Source organism: Hyperoodon ampullatus (genome assembly GCF_949752795.1).
Source record: "Hyperoodon ampullatus genome assembly, chromosome: 19".
NCBI classification, from domain to species: domain Eukaryota; kingdom Metazoa; phylum Chordata; class Mammalia; order Artiodactyla; family Ziphiidae; genus Hyperoodon; species Hyperoodon ampullatus.
Window position 1 is genome coordinate 54,731,726 of NC_136932.1, and position 27,664 is coordinate 54,759,389.

Genomic DNA, 27,664 nt, shown 5'->3' on the forward strand with positions numbered 1-27,664 from the left:
CTTTAGAGGAAACAAAAATGTGACTATTTGCATCTTGTCTTAATTTACAATTAAGTCCAATTTTAATGTTTACCAAAAAAAAAAAAGACACAGTAGCATTGTTACATACCTGAAAAAGATTCCAAATAGAATGTCCCTATTGACAACAGCAACCAAGAAATTCGAATTTAGTCTACAGATTTTATTTCTGATCATGTAATAAACTTTCAGTTATTTCTTTGAGTCTGCTTTCTGCTAACAATGTTCAACTTGTCAGATAATTACATCACTGATTTCCGAGCTCTCCTTTCACTGTATTTTTCCCCTTTAACTAAGATGTACCTAGAAATAAGAAGACAACTCGGATAGCTGTAATGGCCTTCAATAATTCTGTCTTACTAATTAGTTGATCTTATTCCAGTGAAGGCTAATGTCAAATTTATCCAATAGTCTTTGATTTCAGAGTTACTTATAATAGTAGAATACTGCATCATATACAGAAATCTTGATCGATAATCTTCTACTTACATCTCATAACCAGTTTTCTTTCTAAACAAACTATTTACAAATGTAAAATATGGAATATTGTTTAAAATAGATATACAATATATAGTTTCTACATTCTCAGACAGGCTTAAAAATGAGGTAATAAACACTTAACTGATTAAACCTTTTACCATTCCAGAAATGGCTTAGGGAAATAATAACAATTTTTTTTCTTAGGTCTTTTCATGTTTTCTTTGAATGCTTCTGAGTACCTCCTTTTCTATTCTGAAAAATTATGTAAAAAATCCTTAAGTTTTGTTGGATAGTCTGTCATCACCCCAGTTGCTCCCAAATCAAAAGCTCTTTTGTATTCCTGCTCTTCATTTAATACCCAAACATACACCTGAAAATTAGAAACATGAGAAATATGAGAAGAAATGTTAAAATAGAAAATTATTTTTATGGTAGCATTTATCCACTACAATCTCAGCACACTTAAAAATAACCTTTTAATAACCTGCAATTTTAAGAAATCGTTGAGCCCTTAAAAAAATTCCACTTTGCTCATTAAATATGACCGTCCCACCCCTCGGCTTCAGCTATTCTCACCAATACATAAGTGAATTATGAAATGTCAATACTTTCTTGTTAACTGTAAGGCAGAGCTTCAGGTCTTCATATGAGAACCAGTAAAGCAGCAGAAGCAGAGTCAGGACCATATTAAGTCAGTTAAAAGTTCCTGCCCCTTAAACTTCTGTTAAACTGCTAAACTATGCTGTTTCTAAAATGCACCATTCCAAAAACTTACCTGAATGCCTCGGGCAGTGAGGTGGTTGAACAAAGCTTTTCTCATTAGTAGACTAGAAAAGAAAAGCACAACAGATTTAGGTACTCCTTAGCCCTAAAGAAGCACTAAAATTAGTCCTCAGTCCTAACTTAGTCAATTTAGAGTTTATAATTCCTAGTTGAACTTAATCCCAAATGTTTTGGCAATATAACCAACGGCCTCAAGCAATAATAGCTGCTGTGGATGCATTTGTATCTTAACTGCTGAAACTCCTTTCTACTCCTTGCTGCCTTTAGATCCCCAGGAGATATATTCTTATTGAAGCAGCTCAGTGCAGAAGAGGCTTTCTCACTTTCCTTGCTGGCACCATAATGAGAGTGAGAAATAACTGGGAAGTCGGTGTTCCTAACTTTCCAAGTTAAAATAAGGCAGTGAACTTGGGTCAAATTCTATAACATCACAGTCCATTTACAAAATGAATTAGTCTTTTGTGAGCTATCTTAGAAACCTAATGTCCAGGACTTCCCTGGTGGCGCAGTGGTTAAGAATCCGCCTGCCAATGCAGGGGACATGGGTTCGAGCCCTGGTCTGGGAAGATCCCACATGCTGCGGAGCAACTAAGCCCATGCGCCACAACTACTGAGCCTGCGTGCCACAACTACTGGAGCCCGCGTGCCTAGAGCCCGTGCTCCGCAACAAGAGAAGCCACCACAATGAGAAGCCCACCCACCACAACTAAGAGTAGCCCCCACTCACCACAACTAGAGAAAGCCCCCGGGCAGCAACAAAGACCCAACACAGCCATAAATAAATAAATAAACAAATAAACAAATAATTAAATAAATATTTTTAAAAAAGAAACCTAGTATCCATTAATTACACTATCCTTTATATAGGAAAAAAGAAAAGTATTTTCTTCAGTTCTAAATAACTAACTTAAAAGTGAACTTTTAGAATACAAATCACTTCAGCAAGATGGGAACTTACTGTACTGAAAAGCTATATATACTATTTCTATTCTGTTTATGTCTATTAGAATGATTAAGTAACAGAAACTAAAAATCATATGCATTTAACACCAATTAAAAATGCATCCTTAAAAACTAGAAATTAAATCAGGAATACAGCAAAAAAGAAGAAACCCTGTGGCACAGAGAAAAGATACAACTAGTTTTCCAACTCTATGAAAGAGGAGCTAGTAATAAAAGGTTGTGATTTATGACTATTATTTAAGCATTCAAGGTTCCACTTTAAAGCAAAGTATAGCACAAAAAGTTTGTGGGTTTTACCTAACATTAAACTCAACATGTCTTAGAATTTAAGGCATTTTATCTAAAGCAGATGCCCACCATATAGATAGGGCTTCCTTTTTGCTGTTAAGTCTCGCTGCAGATTTTCCTGAGAAATGTGCCATTAGTCAATATATACTCTTACATATATTGCACTGCTATACACACTTCTTTTCACTGTATTTTTGACTGCAGGCTCGTGGAAACAGTGACTAAGTAGAGGGGATGGGTATATATCCCGGCTCTGCTACTAACCATCTACATAACGCCAAGTACTGTAAATCATCTAACTTCGGGTAGGTGGGTGTTCAGTTTTCTCCTGAGTTTGATGAGATTATCTCTCAATTCTTCTTAAGGTTTTGTGACTAGCAATGAAGCTAGTTCTAAATGATTCATACATCATCCATTTGTATAGTAGATGTTCAACACATCCCTGTTACAAATTACATGTAGAAAGCCTGCTCTAAATTATAAGCATCGTATTTAATAGAGTTAAAACAATAATTTGTATATCAAGAAACTAAAATTCTTACATATCAGAAAGCCAGATGAGAAACTTTTGACTTCTGGACATGGTGTGTGGTTCTTTTAGCCTGAGGCAAAATAAAATTTAAATCATAAATTAGAAACACAGGAATATATCAGTGTGATAAAATAAAACAAGTACAAAAAGAGTGCCTTGCCTGCACTTAGTATATGTTTAAAAAACATTTGGAAAAGGGCAAAAGTAAATTTGAACAAAGCCCATTTGGGTTTTCTATTTTCATTGATTTCAAGCTAATTTTTGCTACCACAAATCAAAGGTTAAAATTAATAAGCTATCTTCCCAGAGACCCTGGGTGCCCAGAACTCATGTCTTTTCTCTTTTCTGGTGAAGCCTCTTTCTTTTGCTTTGACTGCTGTAATTTTGTTATGTAGTAGATTTAAACACACAACCAAACTTTACTATGGATTAAAAGATATTTGGGGTAAAAATGAGACTAAAAAAACCCTAAGGGCATTTTTTTTCTTTCACTTTCAATGTTTTAAGACCTAGGCCCTGTCCTTTTAAAATATCTTTCCTACTGAAAGAGTATACATGACTTTTAGACCTAAGCTGAGCTCCTTCTTCAACCTCTTTGATGCCTAGAGCAGCACCTGTGTCATTAACTCTGGGCTGTGTCCAGAGACATCTCTGATTAGTCAGTCTCTCTACTATGAAGATTCCTCAGCTTCTTTCTAAGTTAAACAGCACAGAGAGATTTTTATTCTCCCCAGATCTTCATTTCTTATTTCCTTTCTAACTCCTCCTATCTACACTAAATTCTTTTTTTTTTAAATAAATTTATTTGTTTTTATTTTTGGCCGTGTTGGGTCTTCGTTGCTGCGCGCAGGCTTTCTCTAGTTGCGGCGAGAGGGGGCTACTCCTTGTTGCGGTGCGCAGCCTCTCATTGTCGTGGCTTCTCTTGTTGCAGAGCACGGGATCTAGGCGTGCAGGCTTCAGTAGTTGTGGCACGTGGGCTCAATAGTTGTGGCTCACGGGCTCTAGAGCACAGGCTCAGCAGCTGTGGTGCACGGGCCTAGTTGCTCCGTGACATGTGGGATCTTCCTGGGCCAGGGATCGAACCCATGTCCCCTGCATTGGCAGGCGGACTCTCAACCACTGCGCCACCAGGGAAGCCCACTAAATTCATTTTTTGTCTTTTTCTCTGAATTCAGTTTTTATTTGAAGCTCTCTAAATAAACTCCTTTTTTCCCACTAACTCTAGCCCAGGTAGAAAGTCCTGACTGCAATTTCAGGAATCCCAAGAATTTAATAACCCAAAATACTAGTTACCTCATTAAACACAAATGATTATGTTGTCTTAGGAAGTACCGTCTTTCATTAAAAAAAATAATAGGGACTTCCCCGGTGGCGCAGTGGTTAAGAATCCGCTTGCCAATGCAGGGAACACGGGTTCTATCCCTGGTCCAGGAAGATTCCACATGCCGCAGAGCAACTAAGCCCGTGAGCCACAACTACTGAGCCTGTGCTCTAGAGCCGTGAGCCACAACTACAGAGCCTGTGAGCCACAACTACTGAAGCCCACGCACTCTAGGGCTTGTGCTCTGCAACAAGAGAAGCCACCGCAATGAGAAGCCCGCACACCCCAACGAAGAGTAGCCCCTGCTCACCGCAACTAGAGAAAGCCTGCGCGCAGCAACGAAGACCCAATGCAGCCAAAAATAAATTTTTAAAAATAATAATAATAAAACATACAAACACATAATATCCTACCAGTGTCTTAATCCATAATCATTTTTTAGAGAAAAAATTAATTCTAGGAAGTTTGTTCATATGTCTATTTTTAAATAATATTTGCTTCTAAAAGGAACACATGGAGGTAATCTAGAGAGCACAACAGTACACTCTTGACCAGAGGAAAGCTAAGTACTTTAGGAATAAATGGTTAGGAATTATTTTAATCTAGCAAACAAAAATGGTTTGTTTGTAGACAAGAATGATTTCTGCTGTTTCGTTTCAGAAACAGCTACAAACACTGCTAGTAAATATAATTGGGAATAGATAAACATACTCATCACTACAAACTCAAACTGGAAGACAAGCATGAAACATAGATGCTGAGTACAGGGGTGCTGATCAACTTGTTTCTCTTAATGATATTTCCTAATGACTGATGTACTAGTGTTCAGCTTGATTTTTTTTGAAGTTCTGTGGGGATGAAAAGAGTTTTCATGCAGGTGAAATCACATTTAAATGATCTCCTCAGAAGCTCCGAATTCCTTTGTCATGGCTCAGTTATTATTAGAAATGTATAGCTAGGAATGACATTATAAGAGTAGGGGATTGTGAGATGAAGAGATGAAGCTCTCTAATAATAATGATAAAGATAATTTAACAATAAAAGTTATCATTTATTGGCGCAGTGGTTGAGAGTCTGCCTGCCGATGCAGGGGACACGGGTTCGTGCCCCGGTCTGGGAAGATCCCACATGCCACGGAGCAGCTAGGCCCGTGAGCCATGGCCGCTGAGCCTTCGCGTCCGGAGCCTGTGCTCCGCAACGGGAGAGGCCACAACAGTGAGAGGCCTGCGTACTGCCAAAAAAAAAAAAAAAGTTATCATTTATTGACTGCTTATTATTTGCCAGGCAATGCTAAGTGTTTTATATATTTTTATCTTTGTAGTAAATTAGTGTGTGAAAAGCAAGGCTTTATACCCAGCAGAGAAATTACATAAATATGGAACTATCTTATAAAAACTAACTCCATCCTTTTCTTTCTCCCATCTCCAGAGGTTTTTTTGCATTGTTGTTGTTGTGGTGGTGGTGGTGATTTAATACTAGTGGTGAATTTGGAGCTTAATGGAATTTCAGCTGGGTATAGTTGTCAATCAAGCAGAATGAAGTAAGGGAAGTTGGAGGGCAATTGCTATTAGGCGTTTCAATGATTAAGCTCAATTCTTTTTACGGGACTTCTGAATACACAGGCACTGAAAGTCATTGTTACCTGAAATGGGTCAGGTAAATACTTTAAAACCTTTATTATTCATTTTAGAGAATGCATCTTAATTATATCAAATATGGAAATAACTAGAGCAATCTATTCTTTATCATTGAGATCAACAAGTCTTCGTCTTAGTTTTCCTGTAATTGAGAACTGATGAAAACAGGGTAACCACTTACTTCAGTATGATAGAAGGCATTGGGATTTCAAAAAACTGTTCTCGAATGGGCACAAAGGGCAGGAGGCCAGTGAAGAACAGGCCAAGAATGAGCAGAACACGTTGTAAACTGAAGAGTATAGGAATTTCTGAATTCTAAAAGACACAAACAAATTGTATGTTACTTTATAACTGTTCAAATAAAGAGGTTTATTTCACGACCTTCAAAATTTCCCAAGACTGTATCTTGACATCTGTTAAAAGTACTCCCTGAATTATCAATATCCATTTCTAACACACCACACTTAGAAATGACTAGTCCTTGACAAATGGCTCAGGATCTATCTTGGAGGCCTATAGTATTAATTGATACTCAAGTTTCTCTATTCCCTACTCTCTGCTTTTTCAATACCATTTCTGTCTGTTATTGCTAGTCCTTATCAGTAGAGATTAAACATACCAAATTTAATGGAACAAGATAAAGAAATGAAATATTCAGTAACCTTCTATATATTCAATAACCATATATATAATAAATTTTAAACAGTATATGATATAGATATGAATATAGATATATATTAATGGTGTTGCAAATATGTCACCTTTCAGCTACATATACATATTTTCAAATGTAAATAGGACTTTGTAAACTAGTCCAAGAATCTAACCACCCTTCTAAGTTTCTATTACAAAATGTGTTCATCAAGATCCCCAAACCCTTCAACTGCAAGCTTCATATATATGTGAACTCTTTTCATCTTGCAAAACTGAAACTCTGTACCCAGTAAACAACTCCCCATGCCCGCCTCCTCCAGCTCCTCCTATGTCTGTCTTTAAAACAAATAAACATTATAAGAAATTTGAATATTTCTGAACAAAAGTAATATATTGAAAAAATCATGCAAAAACATAATTTATTTTAAATATTAGCTCTAAATTACCTACTTCTTTATTTTTTAAAAATGGAGTAAATAAGTTTGAGGACTTCTTTTGCTCCTAAGTTCACATGCTGCTTTGTAATATTTTCAGTTATTTATATACAGGTGTTCCAGCTGCAACAAGGTATACAAGTCCCTGAAAAAACTTTGATTTCTGCAAGGACTTCCCTGGTGGCGCAGTGGTTGAGAGTCTGCCTGCCGATGCAGGGGACACAGGTTTGTGCCCCGGTCCGGGACGATCCCACATGCCGCGGAGCGGCTGGGCCCGTGAGCCATGGCTGCTGAGCCTGCGCGTCCGGAGCCTGTGCTCCACAACGGGAGAGGCCACAACGGTGAGAGGCCCGCGTACCGCAAAAAAACAAAACAACCCCCCCAAAAAAAACCACTTTGATTTCTGAAAATTCATACACTAATAATAACAGAGCTCATAGGAGGAAATAGGGCTAGGGGCTGACCCTCAAAACGTATGCAACTTTGAAACCAGAGAACTAAAAACAGTAACTGGTACCTCTGGAGAGCCATGCAAGGTCACTGGTAGGAGAGGGCTAGGAGCGGTATGCTGGCATACCGCTGGCATAATAACTGGTTGTTCCTGTATTAAATTAGAATATCTGGAATGGGACCCAGGCATTAGTATTTTTTGAAACAACTCCGGTAATTCCAATACACAACCAAGGATAAAAACAACTGGATTAAGTATGAGTGAATAAAAAGTCATTAGATGAGAATAAGTGCCACATATTTTTCCCAGCACCACTGTGTCCCCCACTTTCTTTTATTTTTATATTTTTAGTTTCTAGCATCTGGGAATTAAAGAGCTAGTATGAAATTCTCATAAATCATACTTTAAGAATTGTAAAAGATACATGACTTAATTATATAGCATGTTCATAATACGAATGACAATTATTGTTGAGACATTCTTACTGCAGTGTTTGAAAATTGCTGCTGAAAATTTTGGAGTTTTTAAATTCTAAAGTGACAGAAAGCCAGAGGCTTCTAGAAAAATATGTGAATCAAGGGAAAAGTTCTGTGATTCTGGACCAAAAGTGAACTTTTAATTTTGAAATAATTATAGAGTCACAGGAAGTTATAAAAATACAGTAGAGTCTTGTATATCCTTAACCCAGCTGCCCCAAATGGTAAAATTTGATGTAGCCAGATGTATCAAAACCAGGAATTGACATTGATATATTACTGTTAATTAGACTGTAGACCTTATTCGGTTTTCACCATTTTTAAAACCTGTGCTCATTTGTGCATGTGTATAGTTCGATGCAATTTTAACCCATGTATAGATTTGTGTAACCTCGACCACAATCAAGGTACAGAACTGTTCCATCGCCACACAGAAACTCCCTCTTGCTACTTCTTTGTATTTGCACCCACACCCAGTCCCTGTCCTCTGGGAGCCACGAATCTGCTCTTCATGTCTGTAGTCTTGAGAATGTTATATAAATGTAATCGTATAACCATTAGAGGTTAAGTTTTTTCACTAAGCAAAATGCCTTCTAGGACCATCCAGGTTGTTGCGTGTGCCAGTAATTCATTCCCTGTTCCTGCTGAATAGTATTACATTGTATGGATGTGTTAGTTTGTTCGGCCACGTACCCACTGAAGGGCATCTGGCTTGTTTCTAGTATTTTGGTATTGTGAATAAATCTGCTATAAACATTCATGTATAGGTTTTTGTGTGCATAGTTTTCATTTTTCTGAGATAAATGCCCAAGAGTAAGATTGCTGGTTAATATGATAAGTGTATGCTTAGTTTTGTAAGAAACGACCCAACTAACTAACAGAGTGGCTGTTCTGTTTTACGTTCCCACCAGCAATGCAGGTGAGATCCAGTTTGTCCTCTTCTTCTCTAGCTATTATCACTATTTTTTAATTTGAAAAAAATTTTTGAATGATGTAAAAAGATCAGCAGGTCATGAAGCCTCCAGTGTACTAGCTCCCTTTTAATGACATGTGAAAATACTATCAGACAATGATTAGTTATGGAAGTCTCAGTCCTAAATTCTTGGAGATCTGAAGCCACTGAGCCCATTGATTATTCTGTTCTCTCCTTTTGTACACAGATACCTTGGGATCTCACAGAGCCTGCTGTGCATAAATAAAACTCACTTGCCTTAATGAGAGCCTCATTACTTTTAATTGTACTTTTTTTTTTTTTTTTTTTGCTGTACACGGGCCTCTCACTGCTGTGGCCTCTCCCGTTGCGGAGCACAGGCTCCAGACACACAGGCTCCGCGGCCATGGCTCGCGGGCCCAGCCGCTCCGCGGCATGTGGGATCCTCCGGGATCGGGGCACGAGCCCGTGTCCCCTGCATCGGCAGGCGGACTCTCAACCACTGCGCCACCAGGGAAGCCCTAATTGTACTTTTAATTGTAATGGTTCTTGGATCTATGCCTTTGGCTTCTTTGCCAGGAAGGAACGCCTTCTCAAAAGAACTCTTTGTATTTTAGAATTGCTACTTGTGTCATGATATTCCTTCTGCACTATCACTTGTAATCTGAAAGAGAATCTTCATTGTTTAAGGTTTTTTAACACTTTGAATTTCAAATCCTCTTAGCTGATTATATAGCTAAATTTGCTTATAGAGGCTTAGTGTACCATTTCAAAGTATATCAACTTAATTTTTTATAGATATATTTTCTTCAAACAGAAAAATTTCAGTTGGTGGATGGCCCTACTTTTATATACTACCTGATAATCATGATCCTGGCTTAATTTGATGAATTCTATTTGGGAGGTAGGGTAAAGAAAGCTTGAGCTATAGAGTTGAAGGACTAAATACTTCCCTTAATTCAAAATTACACAAAAAATTTTGATTAACTAACAAAAACTAGACACTAAAAAATAGAAATCATATTTTGTTTTATAATATACATAATAAAATTAATTAAATGTTGGCAAACAACTAATATTACCATGTGAAAATAATAATTCTGTGAGCCAGTCCAATTACATTGAACTTAAATTGCAAGGTCCACTATCTCTACTAAATTCATTATCTATAAATTCATCATATTTATTAGTAAATTTCTGGTTAGTTGCTTCCATCCAGTACCGTCTGCCTTTGCATCAAGGCTATGAAATAAGATATTAAAAAAATTATTACTGTATTTACTTAATATTTAAAGATACACAACAGCAAAAAAAATAGATCATTCTGTATCATTTATGCAGCTTACCTCTTTGTAGCACTTTTCTACAATTTCATAACTGGCATTACCCCACACTGTTAGGTGTTCTCGTCTGTACTGCTTCACCAACTCTGAAACCTACATGTGAACAGTCAAAATTTTATGCATGTGCCTATGTGTAAATCCACTTACATGATTTCACTTAAAAAATGGATTACAACTGACTATCTGCCAGTGCATACTATAAAATTTTGGAAGAAGTGATACATAAATTCAGATTATTTTATAAAGTACAAGAAATTACATTTTACCATTATATGATTTATTTAATAGAATACAACTGTTTAGTAATTTGCTATAAACTAAGTACAAGTGAAACAAGTGAAACTAGAAGAAGTTAATTAGGTAAATGCCAGAGCAATGGGTTCACAGAAGCTCACTTTTATCCATGACTGCGACATGACAAGTCACTCTGAAACAGGCTTTCCTACAGTACAGTGATGTCTTCTACCAGGGCAGTATTTGAAACAGTACTGATCCCTAGAGTATCACATTTCCTTGAACATTATCAATCTATGCAGGCACCTACTCTAGCCTTATTTAGTTTGGATGAAATCGGATGCAACACACTCAGAGGACACAATGCCTTAAGTACCTTTTTAATCAGCAAATTGTTGTTGACTTTGATATCGATGTTAATAGGAGTGTTAGGAAAGGCCTCAAAAACTTCCTTCAGTAATGGAATTCGGTTATCTTTTCCTTCACATTGGCATGCTGAAAAAGCAAGATTTTTAAATGTATTTTTAAAAGATAACTTACAGTTTTCTGATGATTAGAAAAGTTATAGTATGTAGTCATAGTAGGACACTTACAAAATGATGAAAAATATAAAGAAGAAAAGAAAAATTATCTAAAAATCCAACAACTTAGATAAAACCATTGTGATCATTTGGTGTATTTTCTCTCCTCTCTTCTTCCTATGCATAATCTAATAGAGTTATAATATAGGGTCCCTTCAGATTTTAAGCTGATTTTTTCACATAAGTAAAAATAAGTATTGCATGTTAAATGCTGTATTTATGATTATGATTAACATTTTTTTCCATTAAATTTTTTGAGATAACTGTAGATTCACATGCAGTTGTAAGAAATAATACAGAGATCTGTGCAGGCTTTACCCAGATTCCCCAATGGTAACCTCTTGCAAAACTACAGTACAATATCATAACCATGATATTGACATTGATATAATCCACTGATCCTATTCTGTAATTATTATTTTAAAAGGTTTTAAAATACTCCACTGAGTAGCTATTCAACAATTTAATTTTTAAAATTTAACCATTCCCCTTGAAGGGGAACATAGTTTGCCACTCCAAAATCTGCCACTTTGGCATAAGGATTATTTTGAAGTGAAGGCAATTGAGAAGCAGCAGATACAAGAAAAGCTCTCTGCCCTTCCCCTATCTGCCTAAAAATAAGACTTAAATTATACAAAAATTAATCAACAGCAACCCTAGACCCTTGTCAGCACCAAAGGACTCTACATAACAAACTACTGACTAGCCTTTATCTTCCATTAATCCCCTATATATTTACCTTTCCACAATTTGCCACCCTGGACACTCAAAATTTATTGGTTTTTTTTGTTTGTTTTGTATATTTGTTTAAGATGCTATATAAACTCAAGTTCTAGCCATGCCTTTGAATAATTTATCCCTGAGTTTCTCCTATGACACATACATATTAATAAACTTCTGTTTTTCTCTTGTTAATCTCTTTTTTTGTTACAGAATCCAGCTGAGAACCTAAAAGGGTAGAAGAAAAAAAATTCTTTTCATCCCCTTGACCCTACTAGTGGATACTGAGATTGTTTCTAAAGTTTTGCTGTAACATCATCATTGAATTTTTCAGAGATTGAGAATATGTTTAGGCAAGGGAAATACATGCTAATCAGTAATGGGGTGAAGAATTATATCAATGCAGTTATTCAAAGAAAACTGAGTCATGAAAAAATCAGAAGAGGATTTTAATCATTCTTTTTATTTCCTGAGGGTCATTTTCTTTATTCTTTCCCTAGTTCCTTTTGCCTCTAACCACTTCTATAATATACTATACATACTATATAACGATTATAAAATTTCCCCTTCCACCTGAAACGTGAATTCCACTAATCTGTGAATAATAAAATGGTGAAAGATCCTTTATTTCATCCTCATTGTATGACAAATCAAAACAAAGAAGCATACCAAAAAAAGTAAATTAAATCCATGTCAGAAAACTTTTTTTTAATAAAGACTCATGTGAAAAGCAGGATGTGAATGGGGGGAAAATAAAAGAAAAAATCTGTTACTGTTTTGTCTGCTCTGTATTCTATTCTTATCGCCTTTTTACTACCCCTTGTAATTCAGATAGGGCTCTGGGTCATTCTGATGGGACTGTCAATCATTTGGCTTTGCCTCCCTGGCCACAGAGAAAGCACATGACCTTTTAAGCATAACAATATGGACCACAGGTGATGTTGTCTGAAATCCTCAGCTGAATGGATCATGTACTTTTGATGTTATCAGAGGTCCATCTTTATGTGGAGAAGGTGTGCCTGAGAACAAAGCTAACATCGATGAAAGTAGACCCAAGAAATGGAGATAAGAGAGACAAATTATTGCTTGAGCAACTGGAGTCAGTTATGTTTGAATGCATATAACCTCTACACTTTTTAGTTATGAGAAGAAAAAAATTCTTTTTAATAAACTTTTCTTAAACTATCTTGAGGGCTTCCCTGGTGGAGCAGTGGTTAAGAATCCGCCTGACAATGCAGGGTTACATGGGTTCGATCCCTGGTCTGGTAAGATCTCACATGCAGCGGAGCAACTAAGCCCATGTGCCACAACTACTGAGCCTGGGCTCTAGAGCCCACGAGCCACAACGACTGAAGCCCACACACCTAGAGTCCGTGCTCCGCAACAAGAGAAGCCACTGCAGTGAGGAGTCCACGCACCACAGCTAGAGAAAGCCCACATGCAGCAACAAAGACCCAATGCAGCTAAAAATAAATAAATTAAAAAAAAATCCAGATTAAAAAAAATACAACAAACTATCTTGAGATGGATTTCAAGTACTTAAAACTCAAAGAGTTTGGACTTAAACTACAGAATTGAACTATAAAACTTAATTTTAAAATATTTATTTATTTATTTATTTATTTATGTCTGCATTGGGTCTTCGTTGCTGCTCACGGGGTTTCTCTAGTTGCTGCGAGTGGGGCTACTCTTCGTTGCGGTGTGTGGGCTTCTCATTGCAGTGGCTTCTCTTGTTGTGAGGCACGGGTTCTAGGCACGCGGGCTTCAGTAGTTGTGGCACACGGGCTCAGTAGTTGTGGTTTGCAGGCTCTAGAGAACAGGCTCAGTAGTTGTGGCACAGGGCTTTAGTTGCTCCACGGCATATGGGATCTTCCCGGAGCAGGGATCAAAGCCATGTCACCCTGAATTGGCAGGCGGATTCTTAACCACTGTGCCACCAGGGAAGTCCCTGAACTATAAAAGTTAATTATTGTTAATACATAAAAATTTAGCTATTGGGACTTCCCTGGTGGCGCAGTGGTTAAGAATCCGCCTGCGTTCAAGCCCTGGTCTGGGAAGATCCCACATGCTGCAGGGCAACTAAGCTGTTGTGCCACAACTACTGAGGCTGCGCTCTAGATCTACGAGCCACAACTACTGAGCCCGAGTGCCACAACTACTGAAGCAAGCGCACCTAGAGCCTATGATCCACAACAAGAAAAGCCACCGCAATGAGAAGCCTGCACACTGCAATGAAGAGTAGCCCCCTCTCACCGAAACTAGAGAAAGCCCATGCACAGCAACGAAGACCCATGCAGCCAAAAGTAAATAAATAAATAAATTTATATATTTAAAAAAAATTTAGCTATTGTTTTTACCTACCTAGCATCCTTCCTTCCCTTGGAAAACTGCATCTCCTTCATTCCAAATTGTTCTGGTTGGTTGGGCTGTCAAAAACATGATTCACTCCCCACTTACTCTCACAGTAGGCATATGACCTAGGTCTGGCCAATCCTAATAGCCTATCTCTTTGTCCACAGTGAATAGTTCAAGATGCACACATGATCCAAGTTGGGCCAATCAGTGTCTTTCTCTAGAACTTTTCCTTTCCCTGGGGTCACAGTACAGGCAGGATGTGAATTTACGGTTATCAGTGATCATGTTCCTGCCACATGGCCAAAATCCGTAAGACCCAGGAGAAGCAGAACAATGGAATAAAGCCAGAAGAGTCCTTTTTTGTACCCAAGGATCCAAAAATGTTTAATATCAGATCCACCACATCTTAGAGAGCTAATGATAAAATAAATGTCTTTTTTCCCCTTAAGCTAGTGTAAACTGGTTTCTGTTACTTATAACCTAAAAAGTCTGAACATGATGTTCTATCTGCACAGTCCAATAGGGTAGCCACTAGCCACATAGGGCTATTTAAATTAAAATGAAATAAAATTTAAAATTCAGTTATTCAGGTACACTAGCCACATTTCAAGTGCTCAATAGTCACATGTGGCTATTGACTCTTGTATCAGACAGTGCAAATGTAGAACATTTCTATCACTATAGAGAGCTCTATTTAGACGATGCTATTCTAGTTAAATAAAAATTTTGTTAGCTTATTAAGTGTGGAAAAATTAACTTTGCAGTCAAAAGAATTACCATGGGCAATAGCTATTCACACCCAAGTAAGATGTATGCAAGGATCAAATTAGAAAGAGGTCAAACAGACAAAACTAACTTTGGAACAGCAAAATGACACATTACACAATAAGAATAATATTGCATCAAACAGTGGGGGAAACAAGGAAATAAAAATGTGCTAAGAGAAAAATGTGTGCTAAAGTGATGTAAAGGTATTTAAATTAGATGACTTGGCCAGCAGAGAATATAGAAAAAGAGTTGGAGGAAGAAGTTGTCCCAGTATTGTTTTGGGCAGAGAATAACCAGCTGGGAAATACTACCAAAAGGGAAAGAGGGAAATAACAGGAAAACAAGAATGCTAGACTAGGAGTATGCCATAGGATGTGTTGGGTGATGGAACAAGTGAAGTAGCTCTGGAGCATGCTAGAACTTTAAAACTTATCACCATAGTCAACTCTGATTATCCAAATTATGTATTTTCCATGAAAAAGAGGTTGCTTTCAAGTAAGCAGGATAGATAATAACAAACCCTTTGGTTAACACATTTTTATATTCCTTCTTTAAGTTTCCTTTTTAATGTAGCCTGTGGCACATCGAAGCATCTTTTAAAAGAAAACACTTAATTCTTCTCCAGTTAAGTTGTGAACCACAAAGAAAGCAAGAGGCCTGAAATTTGTATTCTTCTGAGAGTTGAATCCCTCTCTCTCACTCTCTCTCTCTCTCCTCCTCCTCCTCCTCCTTCTTCTCCTCCTCCTCCTCCCTCCAGTATTTAAAGAAAAGAAGAGTTCCGAGCAGGGGAATAGAAGAGTAAAAAAATGAACAACTTTCTGTCTAATCTGAGTCAAGTTTTTACAGTACTATATATTAGTCTGTTTCAGATGCAGTAAACTTCACATTGGAGGCATAGTCTTTAAGTTAATTATTATATGAGTTGAATACAATATGAACAAAAGTTAATTATTAAATTTGAGAGTATGTGGCATTGCCACTAATACGGGATTTGAAGAGATTCTGCAGATAGAGAGGCAGTATAGATAGCTGAACACTGGCCTGGTAAGGAGAAGACCTAGTTTCAAATCCCAGCTCTGTCATTTATTTGTTGTACAACCTTAATCAAGTTCATTTACATCTTTAGGACTCTGTTTCCTTCCTGTAACAGGAGGAGACAGGATTAGATGGTTTCAAAGGTCTCTTCAAGTTCAAAAGTTTTATGACTTTATGTGGTAGATATAAAACCAGGAAAAAAATTAAAATATATTTTTTCTCAAAGCATCTCATAATCTTTGTGAGGCTTTGGCTTTGCTCTCTTCAAAGGGAAAACTAGGAAAAACTTCACTTGTGAAATTTTCTTAACCTTCCCAAGTCCACAACTGACACCAATATTGAATAGCTTTGCAAGTATAATCCTACTAATTATAAGAATAAAAGGTGTTTCCTCAAATCAATAAAAGCTTAATGATACTTATCTAGAAGGCAAAGTCAAACAAACATCAGATCAAAACGTCCTGTAGAGATAACTGATGCAAACGGTTTTCTGATTTTTATTTGGCTTTCTAAAGTTTCTCAATCAAGGAGAAATTATACCAGCCAATTTTAAATTTAGCTCACAGAGCAGTTACAGTTCTTTTGAAAATTAATATCAATATATCCTTGGCTTTAACCAAGGTTTCAACTATATGCAAGCCATACCAAGGACCATAACATGAGCATTTTGCACTTTTCCTGAGTTACATGTAAATCATTCAAAACATGAGGCTGAATTGTGAAGGTGAGGTAGCTCAGCACCTGTATCTCGAGGTTGTGTATTTTCCATCCTAACATGTTCCATCCTAACATAACTAACACATTGGGCCAAGGGACATATCTCTTTGTGGGAAATGTTCCCTGAAAAGAAAAAAAAAAACAAACTGCTGTGCTGGTGATTAAAAAGTGAAGATGACTAAGAAATGGATGGTTTATTTGAGTAATGGAATATTCTTAATAATTTAAAATATGGAGTAGCTAAATAACATAGAATGAAAAAAATTATAGAATCAATAAGGATCTGAAAGGGGTTGCTTCAATTTCTTTTCATTTATGCTTCTTATTTATGATGGATTATTTACTACAAGTTATAGTAATATTCTAGAATTTGAAGCTTTAGAAGTATACAAGCTTTAGAAGTATGGGTTTCTCGTAATTAATATTCAGGCTTAAATGAACTGTATATAAATTTAGATAGAATGAGTTAGTTAAATTGTTGGGCATCATAATCTCAGGGTCAGATGACCATCAAGATTTCAGATTTGTAGGCCTGAGCAAACAAGCTTTGAGGGTAATACTTTTAGTTGGAACTTCTTATCACAAGATAATGCACATGTATTTCTAATTCTCAGCATAAATGAATACACTTTAGTGTAAATGTTTAATCTGAAATGTAAATTATTACCTTTTTGAAATGAGACATCCAGTTTTCCAAGGTAAGGTGGGAGTTCCTTTAAAAGATATGACTGAAAAAAGTTAGCTCTCAAAAAATAAAAGTATTTTAGTGTCTTACATTAAGACATAAAGATTTGCTTCTTGAAAAATACAAAAATGAAACACTACAAATGTTTATATAGAGAACTCATTAGTAGAACATCCGCAACAGCAAACTGACCATATAATTAGTTACCTTCATGACCTACAAGAAATCTGTACTGTCTAATATGGACTATTTGTCAATAATAAATACACAAAGATCTCCGTAGACAAATGTCAGGAATAGACAATTCAAAGGGGAAAAAATCATAAAGAAGAATCTTTAAACTCACTAATAAGCAAAAGCTAATTAAAATTTAATCTAGCAAATTAGGAAATTCTTGGTATAACTATAATGCCCCTAAATGGTAAGGGTGTGGCAAACTTGGAATTCTTTTAATATCAGATATAAAAAGTCTTTTAAACACTTTAAAAGAGCAAGCTGGCAATAGCAACTTTCAATATATATCAAGAAACTATAATGTTCCTAATCTTTTACCCAATAATTTCCCTGCTGAGAGTTAATATCGGGAAATAATTTTAAATATAGAGAAAACTTTATCTTTACACACATAGATGTTCAGTGCAGTGTTATTTATAATGGTGAAAACTGAGAACTAATTCAAATGCCCAACAACAGAGGAATGGTTAAAGACAAGTATATATCCACTCAATGGAATAACTTCGGTCATTTGAAATGTTTATGAAAAATAAGCATAGAATCTGAAAAGGCTAAATACTGTGTGATTCCAACTATATGACATTTTGGAAAAAGCAAAACTATGGAGACAGTAAAAAGATTAGTGATTGTCAGGGGTCGGGGGCAGCAAGGATGAACAAGCAGAGCACAGAGGATTTTTAGGGCAGTGAAACTATGTTGTATGACATTATATTAGTGGATACATGTCCTTTTCATGAATGTCATGTCAAAACCCATAGAATGTACAACACTGAAAATAAATCCTAATGTAAGCTATGAATTTGGGGTGATGATGATGTATCAGGGTACGTTCATCAATTGTAACAAATGTACCACTCTGGTGCAGGATGGTGATAGTGGGGTGAGGCTGTAGCTATGTGAGTTCAGAAAGTATGTGGGAAATCTCTATATTTTCTGGTCAGTTTTGTTGTGAATCTATAACTGTTCTAAAAAATAAAAGTCTATTAAAAAAAAGAAAAAGAAAAAATGTATATCATGCCATAATGTTAGAGTGTTTAAAAATACAATATAAATAATATACAATGAGAACATAACTATGTAAAAAACGTTCAGGGTATACATACAGATAGTATCCTGTTAACATAAGTTTTTTTTAGGTGGTAGAATTAGGCATTATTTTTCCTTCCATTTATTAGTATTTACCATAATGAGCATGTAAACTACTAAAATCAGATTTTTAAAGGGTTCTTTCCTATACCTGAAGACTAAAATTAATTCATATATTTAATCTGAATCAAATAAATTGTAGAAAATGTCAAACAAGTTGAACTCCAGTAGTTTTACATTTGAGGACTTTGGTAATTTTGTTGAAACAGTTATCAAAATAAGTCTTCACAGATGTAGGTAATGAATACAAATCCTCACTGTAAGTCAGAATAGTTTTTTAACTTTCCTTTGACATTCATTATTTAAACACTATCTTTTTTTAATATTACTTATTGACGTGCTATCTGTCATTCACTGTTTTTAAAAATCCTACAGGCCCTAATATCTACTAATTATTAGTTTATCATGCATTTTCACTTACACAGTACTTGAGATCAGAGATGTTTACATTGACTCCAGTTGATCTCTTTAGGTTCTCATCATGTGACACTACAACTTCTTCATCTTTTGTGATATGGCAGTCCAATTCCAACATATCAGTTCCAACTGTAACTGCACTGAAGAAATACAAAGAAGAATAATGACATTCTGAAACATAAGTAAACATTTAGGTTACATACATTAGATGAAAAAGTTCAGAGTTACAAATCAAAATAGTAGAAAATCCCATAATACTAAAATTTCTCCTCAAGACTGTTATCTATTATGAATAATTGATATAAAAATATTCTAACTGAACTTAGAATAAGAGACTCATGTTGCCTCCTTTCCATAACTAGCAATCCTTAATTCTGGCAACCCAGTATAAAGGAAAGAACACTGGACCAGAAGTTGAGATTTGGGCACCAGGTCCTGCTTTGCTATGAACTTGCTGGGTAACTTTGGGTGAGTAACTGCCCCTCTCTGAGCCCACATTTCCACATCTGTAAAATGAAATTGTAAAGAAAAAGAAAAGGATGCCCACTTTTGCCACTTAAATTCTGCATAGGATTATAAGTTCTAGAAGGGCAAATGAATAAGAAAAAAAAAAAGCATCCAAATTGGAAAAGAAGAAGTAAAATTATCTCTATTTGCAGATGACATAATCTTATATGTAGAAATAAAGGTTCCATATACACCACTGTCAGAACTAATAAACAAACTCAGTAAAGTTCTGGAATACAAAACAAACATACAAAAATCAGTTTTATTTCTATACACTAATAATGAAAATCTGAAAAGGAAATCATGAAATAATTCCATTTACAATTGAATCAAAAAGAATACAAACTTAGGAATTAACTAAAGAGGTGAAAGACTTGTACAATGAAAACTACAAAACATTGTTGAAAGAAATTAAAGATATAAATAAATGGAAAGACACCCCATGTTCATGGATTGGAACACTTAATATTGTTAATATGTAAATACTACATTGATCTACAGGTTTAATGCAACTTGTATAAAAATCCCAATGATGTTTTTTGCAGAATTAGAAAATCCATCCTAAAATTCATATGGAATCTCAAGGAACCTTGAATAGCCAAAACAATCCTGAAAAAGAGTAAGAAATTTGGAAGACTCACACTTCCTAATTTCAAACTTACTACAAAGCTACAGTAATCAAAACAATGTGGTACTGGCATAAAGACAACATATAGACCAATAGAAGAGAGAGTCCAGAAGTAAACCTGCACACATATGGCCAAATGATTTTTGACAAGGATGCAAAGACCATTAATTTGAGAAAGGGCAGTCCTTTCAACAAATGGTATTGGGAAAACTGGATATTCACATGTGAAAGAATGAATTTGAATTCTTACCTAAAACCATATCCAAAAATAAACTCAAAATGGATCAAAGATCTAACCAAAAGAACTCAAATGAAAAAATCTCTGAAGAAAACATACAGAAAAAGCTTCATGACATTGGATTTGGCAATGATTTCTTGGATATGACAGCAAAAGCACAGACTAAAAAGGCAACCCATAGAATGGGAAAATGTATTTGTAAATCACCTATCTGATAAAGAATTAACATCCACAATACATAAAGAACTCCTAAAATGCAATGACAACAAGACAATCAGACTAAAAAATGGATAGACATTTTGCAAAGAAGATGTGCAGCACACATGAAAAGATGCTCAACATCATTAATCACTAGAGAAATGTAATCAAAACCGCAATGAGATACTTCACTCTCATTCAAATGGCTATTATAAAAAAGAAAGAAAGAAAAGAGGGAAGGAAGGAAGGGAGGAAAAGAAAAACAAAAAAACAAGTATTGGGATTTCCCTGGTGTTCCAGTGGTTAAAAATCCGCCTTCCAATGCAGGGGACGCGGGTTTGATCCCTGGTCGGGGAACTAAGATCCCACATGCTGCAGGGCATCTAAGCCCACGCGCCGCAACTACTGAGCCCACGAGCTCTGGAGCCCACGCACCACAACTACTGAGCCTGTGTGCCACAACTACAGAGAAGCCCACGTGCCACAAGGAAGAGACCATGCACTGCAACGAAAGATCCCACCTGCCACAACTAAGACCCAATGCAGCCAAAAATAAATAAATAAATAAATATTAAAAAAACAAAAACAAATATTGGCCAAGATGTGAGGAAATTGGAACCCTTATACATTGTTGGTGGGAATGTAAAATGGTGCCGCCACTATGGAAAACAGTATGGCAGTTCCTAAAAAAAACTGAACATAGGTTTACCATATGATACAGTAATTCCACTCTGGTTATATATAGAAAAGAATTGAAAGCAGGGACTTGAAGAGATATTGTATACCCATGTTCACAGAAGCATTATTCATAATAGCTGAAAGTAGAAACAACCAATGTCCATCAACTGATGAATGGATAAACAAAATGTGGCATATACATACAATGAAATAGTATTCAGTCTTAAGAAAGAAAGGAAATTCTGATATATACGACAATATGGATGAAACTTGTAGACATTATGGTAGGTGAAAACAAAAACAAAAGTACCAATATTTATGATTCTACTTATACAAGGTACCTAGAACAGTTTAATTAACAGAGACAAAGTATAATGGTGGTTACCAGGGCTGTGGGACAGGGAGGTTGGGTAGTTATTATTTAATGGGCACAGAGTTTTAGTATGAGATGATTAAAAAGTTCTGGAGATGAAAGGTACAAACTTCTAGTTATAAGATAAATAAGTACTAAGGATGTAATGTACATGATGACTATAGCTAACTGTTGTTATGATACATAGGAAAATTGTTAAGAGGATAAATCCTAAGAGTTCTTTTCACAGGAGAATTTTTTTCCTTTATTCTTTTTATTGTATCCTTATGAGGGGATGGATGTTAGCTGAACCTACTCTGGTAGTCATTTCACAACATATGTAAATTAAACCATCATGCTGTATGCCTTACTCTTATACAGTGATGTATGTCAATTATTTCTCAATAAAACTGAAAAAAATAAAAGGTGAAAAAAAAAGTTGTAGAGATGTATAGTAGTGATGGCTGCATAACAATGTGATGTACATAATGCCACTGTACTGCACACTTACAAATGGTTAAAAAGGCAAATTTTATGTTATGCAAATTTTACCATGATAAACAAAAATTTTAAAATTTTAAATTTAACAATTTAAAAATTGTTTAAAAAAAAGAAAAACATTGAAAAGATAATCTCTAAGGTTCCTTTCACCGCTAAGATCTTTCGACTTTTAGATAGGGTATACCACAGTGGTTAAGAGCACAAACACTGAAAAAAAAAAGGTAAATATGTGAGGTGAGGGATGTGTATTCACAATGTATACACACATTATCATTTATCACATTATACACTCTAAATATATTATAATGTTGTCAATTATACCTCAATAAAGCTGAAAAAAAAAAAAAAAAGAAGCACAGACATTGGAGCCTGCATTCAAATCCTGGCTCTGCCACTTGGGCAAGTTCTTTACGCTTGTTTCCTTATTTGCAAAACAGTGATGATAATATTAGTTCTCTTCACCTCCTCCCCACCTTGCACCTACACTCCAAGCAGCCCCATGCTCTCTAAATACTTCCTCTGTCTGAAATGTCTTTCACAGAAAAACAATATAATTGTTTTCTCACTTCACAAATGAGAATTTCCAAGTGGCGAATAAACGTACAAACAGAAGTTCAACATCAAAATTCAACAGGGAGGAAGGACTTCCTTGGTGGTGCAGTGGTTAAGTGGTCCTGCCAATGCAATGGACATGGGTTCGAGCCCTGGTCCAGGAAGATCCCACATGCCTCGGAGCAACTAAGCCCGTGCACCACAACTACTGAGCCTGCACTCTAGAGCCTGTGAGCCACAACTACTGAAGCCCAGACGCCCTAGAGCCCGTGCTCCACAACAAGAGAAGCCACCACAATGAGAAGCCCACGCACCACAATGAGAAGCCCACGCACCGCAATGAAGAGTAGCCCCCACTCATCCTAACTAGAGAAAGCCCGCGCACAGCAACGAAGACACAACGCAGCCAAAAAAAAAAAAAAAATTCAACAGGGAAATGGATATTAAAACTACGAGACAGCACTATACACCATCAGAATGCCTAAAATTAAAAGGACTGACAGTAAGTCAGCAAGACATTGGAGCACATGGAACTCTCATATATTGCTGGTGGGAGTGTAAGTTGGTACAATCCTTTGAAAAGTATAAATATCCACCTACCCTATGACACAGCAGTTCAACTTCTGCTAAGTATATACCTGAGAGAGATGAATGCATTTGACCATTAAAAAACATGTACAAGATTATTTCACACATCATGGATGAATCTTACAGATATAAATTGAAAGAAAGAAAAGCCAGAGACAAAAGTGTAAATACGGTAGGATGATATTTATGTTATCAGGAACAGACAAAATCAATCTATTGTAATAGAAACTAAAATAATGGTTATCTAGGGGAAAGGAGTACAGGCTGGGAAAGGTCACAAGGGTGCCTTCAGGGGTGCTAGAAACGTTGTATGTTTTCATCTGGGTGGTGGTCACAAAGGTGTATACATATATTAAAATTCTTTGGGCTGTGCACTTAAGATTTGTGCATATTACTGAATGTATATTACACATACTACAACAGCAGTTTTTTAAAAAGTCTTTCTTCTTCCCCTTATCTGCTAACTCTTATTCATCTTTCAGGTGTAAGCTTAAAAACTACCACTTCAGGATACCTTCCCTAAATCCCCTGACCCCAGGCTGGATTTTGTAGCCTATCTACCAGTTATTTGCCAAATTGCCAGGACTTCCTGTAGCACCTGTGTTTACTGTGTCAGAGTACTTACCATACTGTCTTGAATACATCTACTTATCTTCCCCTACTTGCCCAATTAGACAGGTGCTCTTTGACGAAAGGGTTCGTGGACTATGGCTTGTTTACTATTGTAAACAAGTGCCTACACATGGGGCTGGGCACAGCGGGTACTCCATAAGTATTTTTTTTTTTTTTACTTTTTAAAATATTTTTTTAATTATTATTTTTGGCTGCGTCAGGTCTTCGCTGAGGCATGTGGGATCTTTTTTTTTTTTTTGCAGCGCGTGGGCTCTTCATTGCAGCACGTGGGCTTCTCTCTAGTTGTGGCATGCAGATTTTCTCTCTGGTTGTCGTGCACAGGCTCCAGAGCACGTGGGCTCTGTAGTTTGTGGCATGTGGCTCTCTAGTTGAGGCACGCAGGCTCAGTAGTTGTGGCGCGAGGGCTTACTTGCCCCGCAGCATGTGGGATCTTAGTTCCCCGACCAGGGATCAAACCCACATCCCCTGCATTGGAAGGCAGATTTCTTAACCACTGTTCCACCAGGGAAGTCCCACATATTTGTTAAATATTGAATTAATGAATGAAAAGAGATAGCTCTCTGTATATGTAAAATGCCTACACAGCACTTTATGTTTTTTTTTTGTTGTTTTTTGGCTGCGCTGCATGCAGGATCTTAGTTCCCTGACCAGGGATCAAACCCGTGCCCCCTGCAGTGAAAGAGCGGAGTCTTAACCACTGGACCTCCAGGGAAGTCCCTTGTTTGTTTGTTTGTTTTTGTAAGAATTTTATGTATCAATTACCACCAGTGACATTTCAAAATGAAAAAAAAAGTAAACATGGGTGCAGCAGGGAGAGAGTTTTAGAAAGAAACTTTTACTTTTTTAAAATTCAGGAATGGAAAGAATAGGAGCTGGGGTGAGCAGAGTGAGAAAGCAGGAATGAGAAAATGTAAAAGTAGATAAATTACAGTTTGTGTAATACATTCCTATACATTCAAATTGTTTCCTATAAGGTGGAAACAATTTGAAATGGAAATGACTTCATATAAGGTCGTGTCTCTACAACTAGATACTAAATTCCTAGTGAGGAAGGTATCTGTCTGTTCCATATTTTCCAATGTTCACGATGTTGGGCATATTGCAGGTATTCACACATTTCTAAATGAGCAGAGGGACTTCCCTGGTGGTGCAGTGGTTAAGAATCCACCTGCCAGTGCAGGGGACACGGGTTCGAGCCCTGGTCCAGGAAGATCCCACATGCCATGGAGCAACTAGGCCTGTGCGCCACAACGACTGAGCCTGCACTCCAGAGCCCACGAGCCACGACTACTGAAGCCTGTGCACCTAGAGCCTGTGCTCTGCAACAAGAGAAGCCACTGCAATGAGAAGCCCGTGCACCACAACGAAGAGTAGCCCCCGCTCGCCGCAACTAGAGAAAGCCCGCGTGCAGCAAAGAAGACCCAATGCAGCCAAAAATAAATTAATTAATTTAAAATAATAAAAATAAATGAGCAGAATGAAGCCATATTTTGGTTATCAATGTCTATGAACATTTTCAATTTTAATTATCATCCAGCTAGCACCTAAATGTTCATCAATGATAATCCATAGCCATAGTAAGTACCCTACTTCAAAGAATCAAGTATTCAGTTTATTCAATGAAGTTGTTATTCCAACAATGGAATGTCATTGTTGAATCTAAACGAAAAAAAAAAAGTAGGTATGATATGATCCCATTGATAAAGTGTCTGTGTATATATATATATATATATATATATATATATATATATATATATATATATGGGTCTGACAAAATTTACCTTTGGAGCCAACCACTTCGGAATTTTCTCATGCTTGGTCTCTTCTGATGATCCAAGCCCATCAGAATCCCACCCCAAGAGATGCAAGGGCCACCTGCTGCCTTGTGCCAAAGGCTCATACTGCTCCTCTACTGCTCGTTAAACAATCTTCCCTTTCAGTGTTCTGGTTATCACCAGTTGTTAGAGGAAAACAAACAAACTTGGCTCCTTAATGTAATTCTTACTAAGACGTAAATCATTGTGAACTGTACATGTCCTCTTCTAAAGGACGTCCACCTTTAAAAGAGATTGTTTGCCAATTGTGTGCTTGCTAGAACCATAAATGTGTAAAAATAAAATCCAAAAATAGGCAAATAAGGACTTCCCTGGTGGCCCAGTGGGTAAGACTCCGTGCTCCCAATGCAAGGGGCCCGGGTTCGGGCTTCCCTGGTGGCACAGTGGTTGAGAGTCCGCCTGCCGATGCAGGGGACACGGGTTCGTGCCCCGGTCCGGGAAGATCCCACATGCCGCGGAGAGGCTGGGCCTGTGTGCCATGGCCGCTGAGCCGGCGGGTCTGGAGCCTGTGCTCCGCAACGGGAGAGGCCACAACAGTGAGAGGCCCGCGTACTGCAAAAAAAAAAAAAAAAAAAAAAAAAGGGGCCCCGGGTTCGATCCCCGATCAGGGAACCAGATCCCACATGCCTGCCGCAACTAAGAGTCTGAATGCCGCAACTAAGACCCAGCACATCCAAGATAAATAATAAATAAATAAATATAAAATGTTAAAAAAAAACCACAAATAGGCAAATAAAAATAGGTTTTAGGTTGATAGAACTATTTTTCTGTATTTTAAAATTTCCTTGAATATTGTTAAACTGTGTTTAGTTTTTTTTAAAAAAAGAATAAAAAAATGTAGACACTGTAAGCGACATACAGAGCCAGCAAACAGTTTTAAAATAAAATTTTAACATTCTTTATATAGCTAAAAAATAAAAATAAAAATTGGTACTGTTGGTACTGCTGATTTTTGGTCACATACATGTCTTTCTTTTATTTTTGTTTTGGTTTTGTATGAGTGTGTAAAGGAGGGTAAGAGCAGGGGTTATCTATATTTTCCTGTATTTAAAAAAAATTATACATATTACCTAAAATCTTTCTAAGTATGAAGTTTGCCTTTAGCTGAAATGTTGTATATTTTTAGAAATGTTTAGGAATTATAAAAAAATTTTTTCTATTTATTGTATGTTTATCTCTTATTAACAAGCTAATAAGTAAAAATTTAGAACAATAGTAAGTGTATCTAGGACAATTTATAAATTATTCTAATAAAATTATCTCAAATTTGATACACAAATAGCTAGAACAGAACAAGAAAACTTTTTTTTTTATCACTTTGGCCTTCAAATTTTTCCATAAATAACAATATGCATCTACTTCAATTGAAACACCAAGCATAGTATAGTTGCATTTCTGATAAGCTGATGACAAACACAGAAAAAAGCTAGGGAACCAAGGCTTCAACATTTTCAGAAAAAGAAATAAAAACTCTAGCTCTAAAAGAAGAAGTGAAATTACTTCAAACTTCACAAAAACAATGCATCATAACTTAAAACAGACTCTATGTTAAAGAATTTATTTGAATCTCATTTATTCCTCAAAACATTGAGGTTGTATTATTATTCCCATTTCAGAGATGAGATAATTAGTAGTGTATTAATTAGACATTCTAAAGAATTTTATCATGAGAATCAGGTCACTGATTAATTACTCTGACTGTCTGCCAACTTATACTTGCAGCTATTGCTAATACAATTTGTTTCTTTCTC

The 27,664-nt window shown here is 36.4% G+C and overlaps 1 protein-coding gene across 1 annotated transcript in view; it reads right to left on the minus strand.

The window, feature by feature from the left end:
* Nucleotides 1-745: 745 nt before the first annotated feature.
* Nucleotides 746-27,664, minus strand: part of GDPD1 (glycerophosphodiester phosphodiesterase domain containing 1) — a gene marked incomplete at both ends in the record, with an annotated part of 41,199 nt that continues 14,280 nt past the window's right edge. The window contains 8 exons of the mRNA XM_079725288.1: nt 746-868; nt 1,274-1,325; nt 3,075-3,134; nt 6,204-6,337; nt 10,315-10,404; nt 10,922-11,040; nt 17,389-17,434; nt 19,208-19,343. Coding sequence (XP_079581414.1) covers nt 746-868; nt 1,274-1,325; nt 3,075-3,134; nt 6,204-6,337; nt 10,315-10,404; nt 10,922-11,040; nt 17,389-17,434; nt 19,208-19,343 — 760 coding nt within the window. The remainder of the gene's footprint in view (nt 869-1,273; nt 1,326-3,074; nt 3,135-6,203; nt 6,338-10,314; nt 10,405-10,921; nt 11,041-17,388; nt 17,435-19,207; nt 19,344-27,664) is intronic.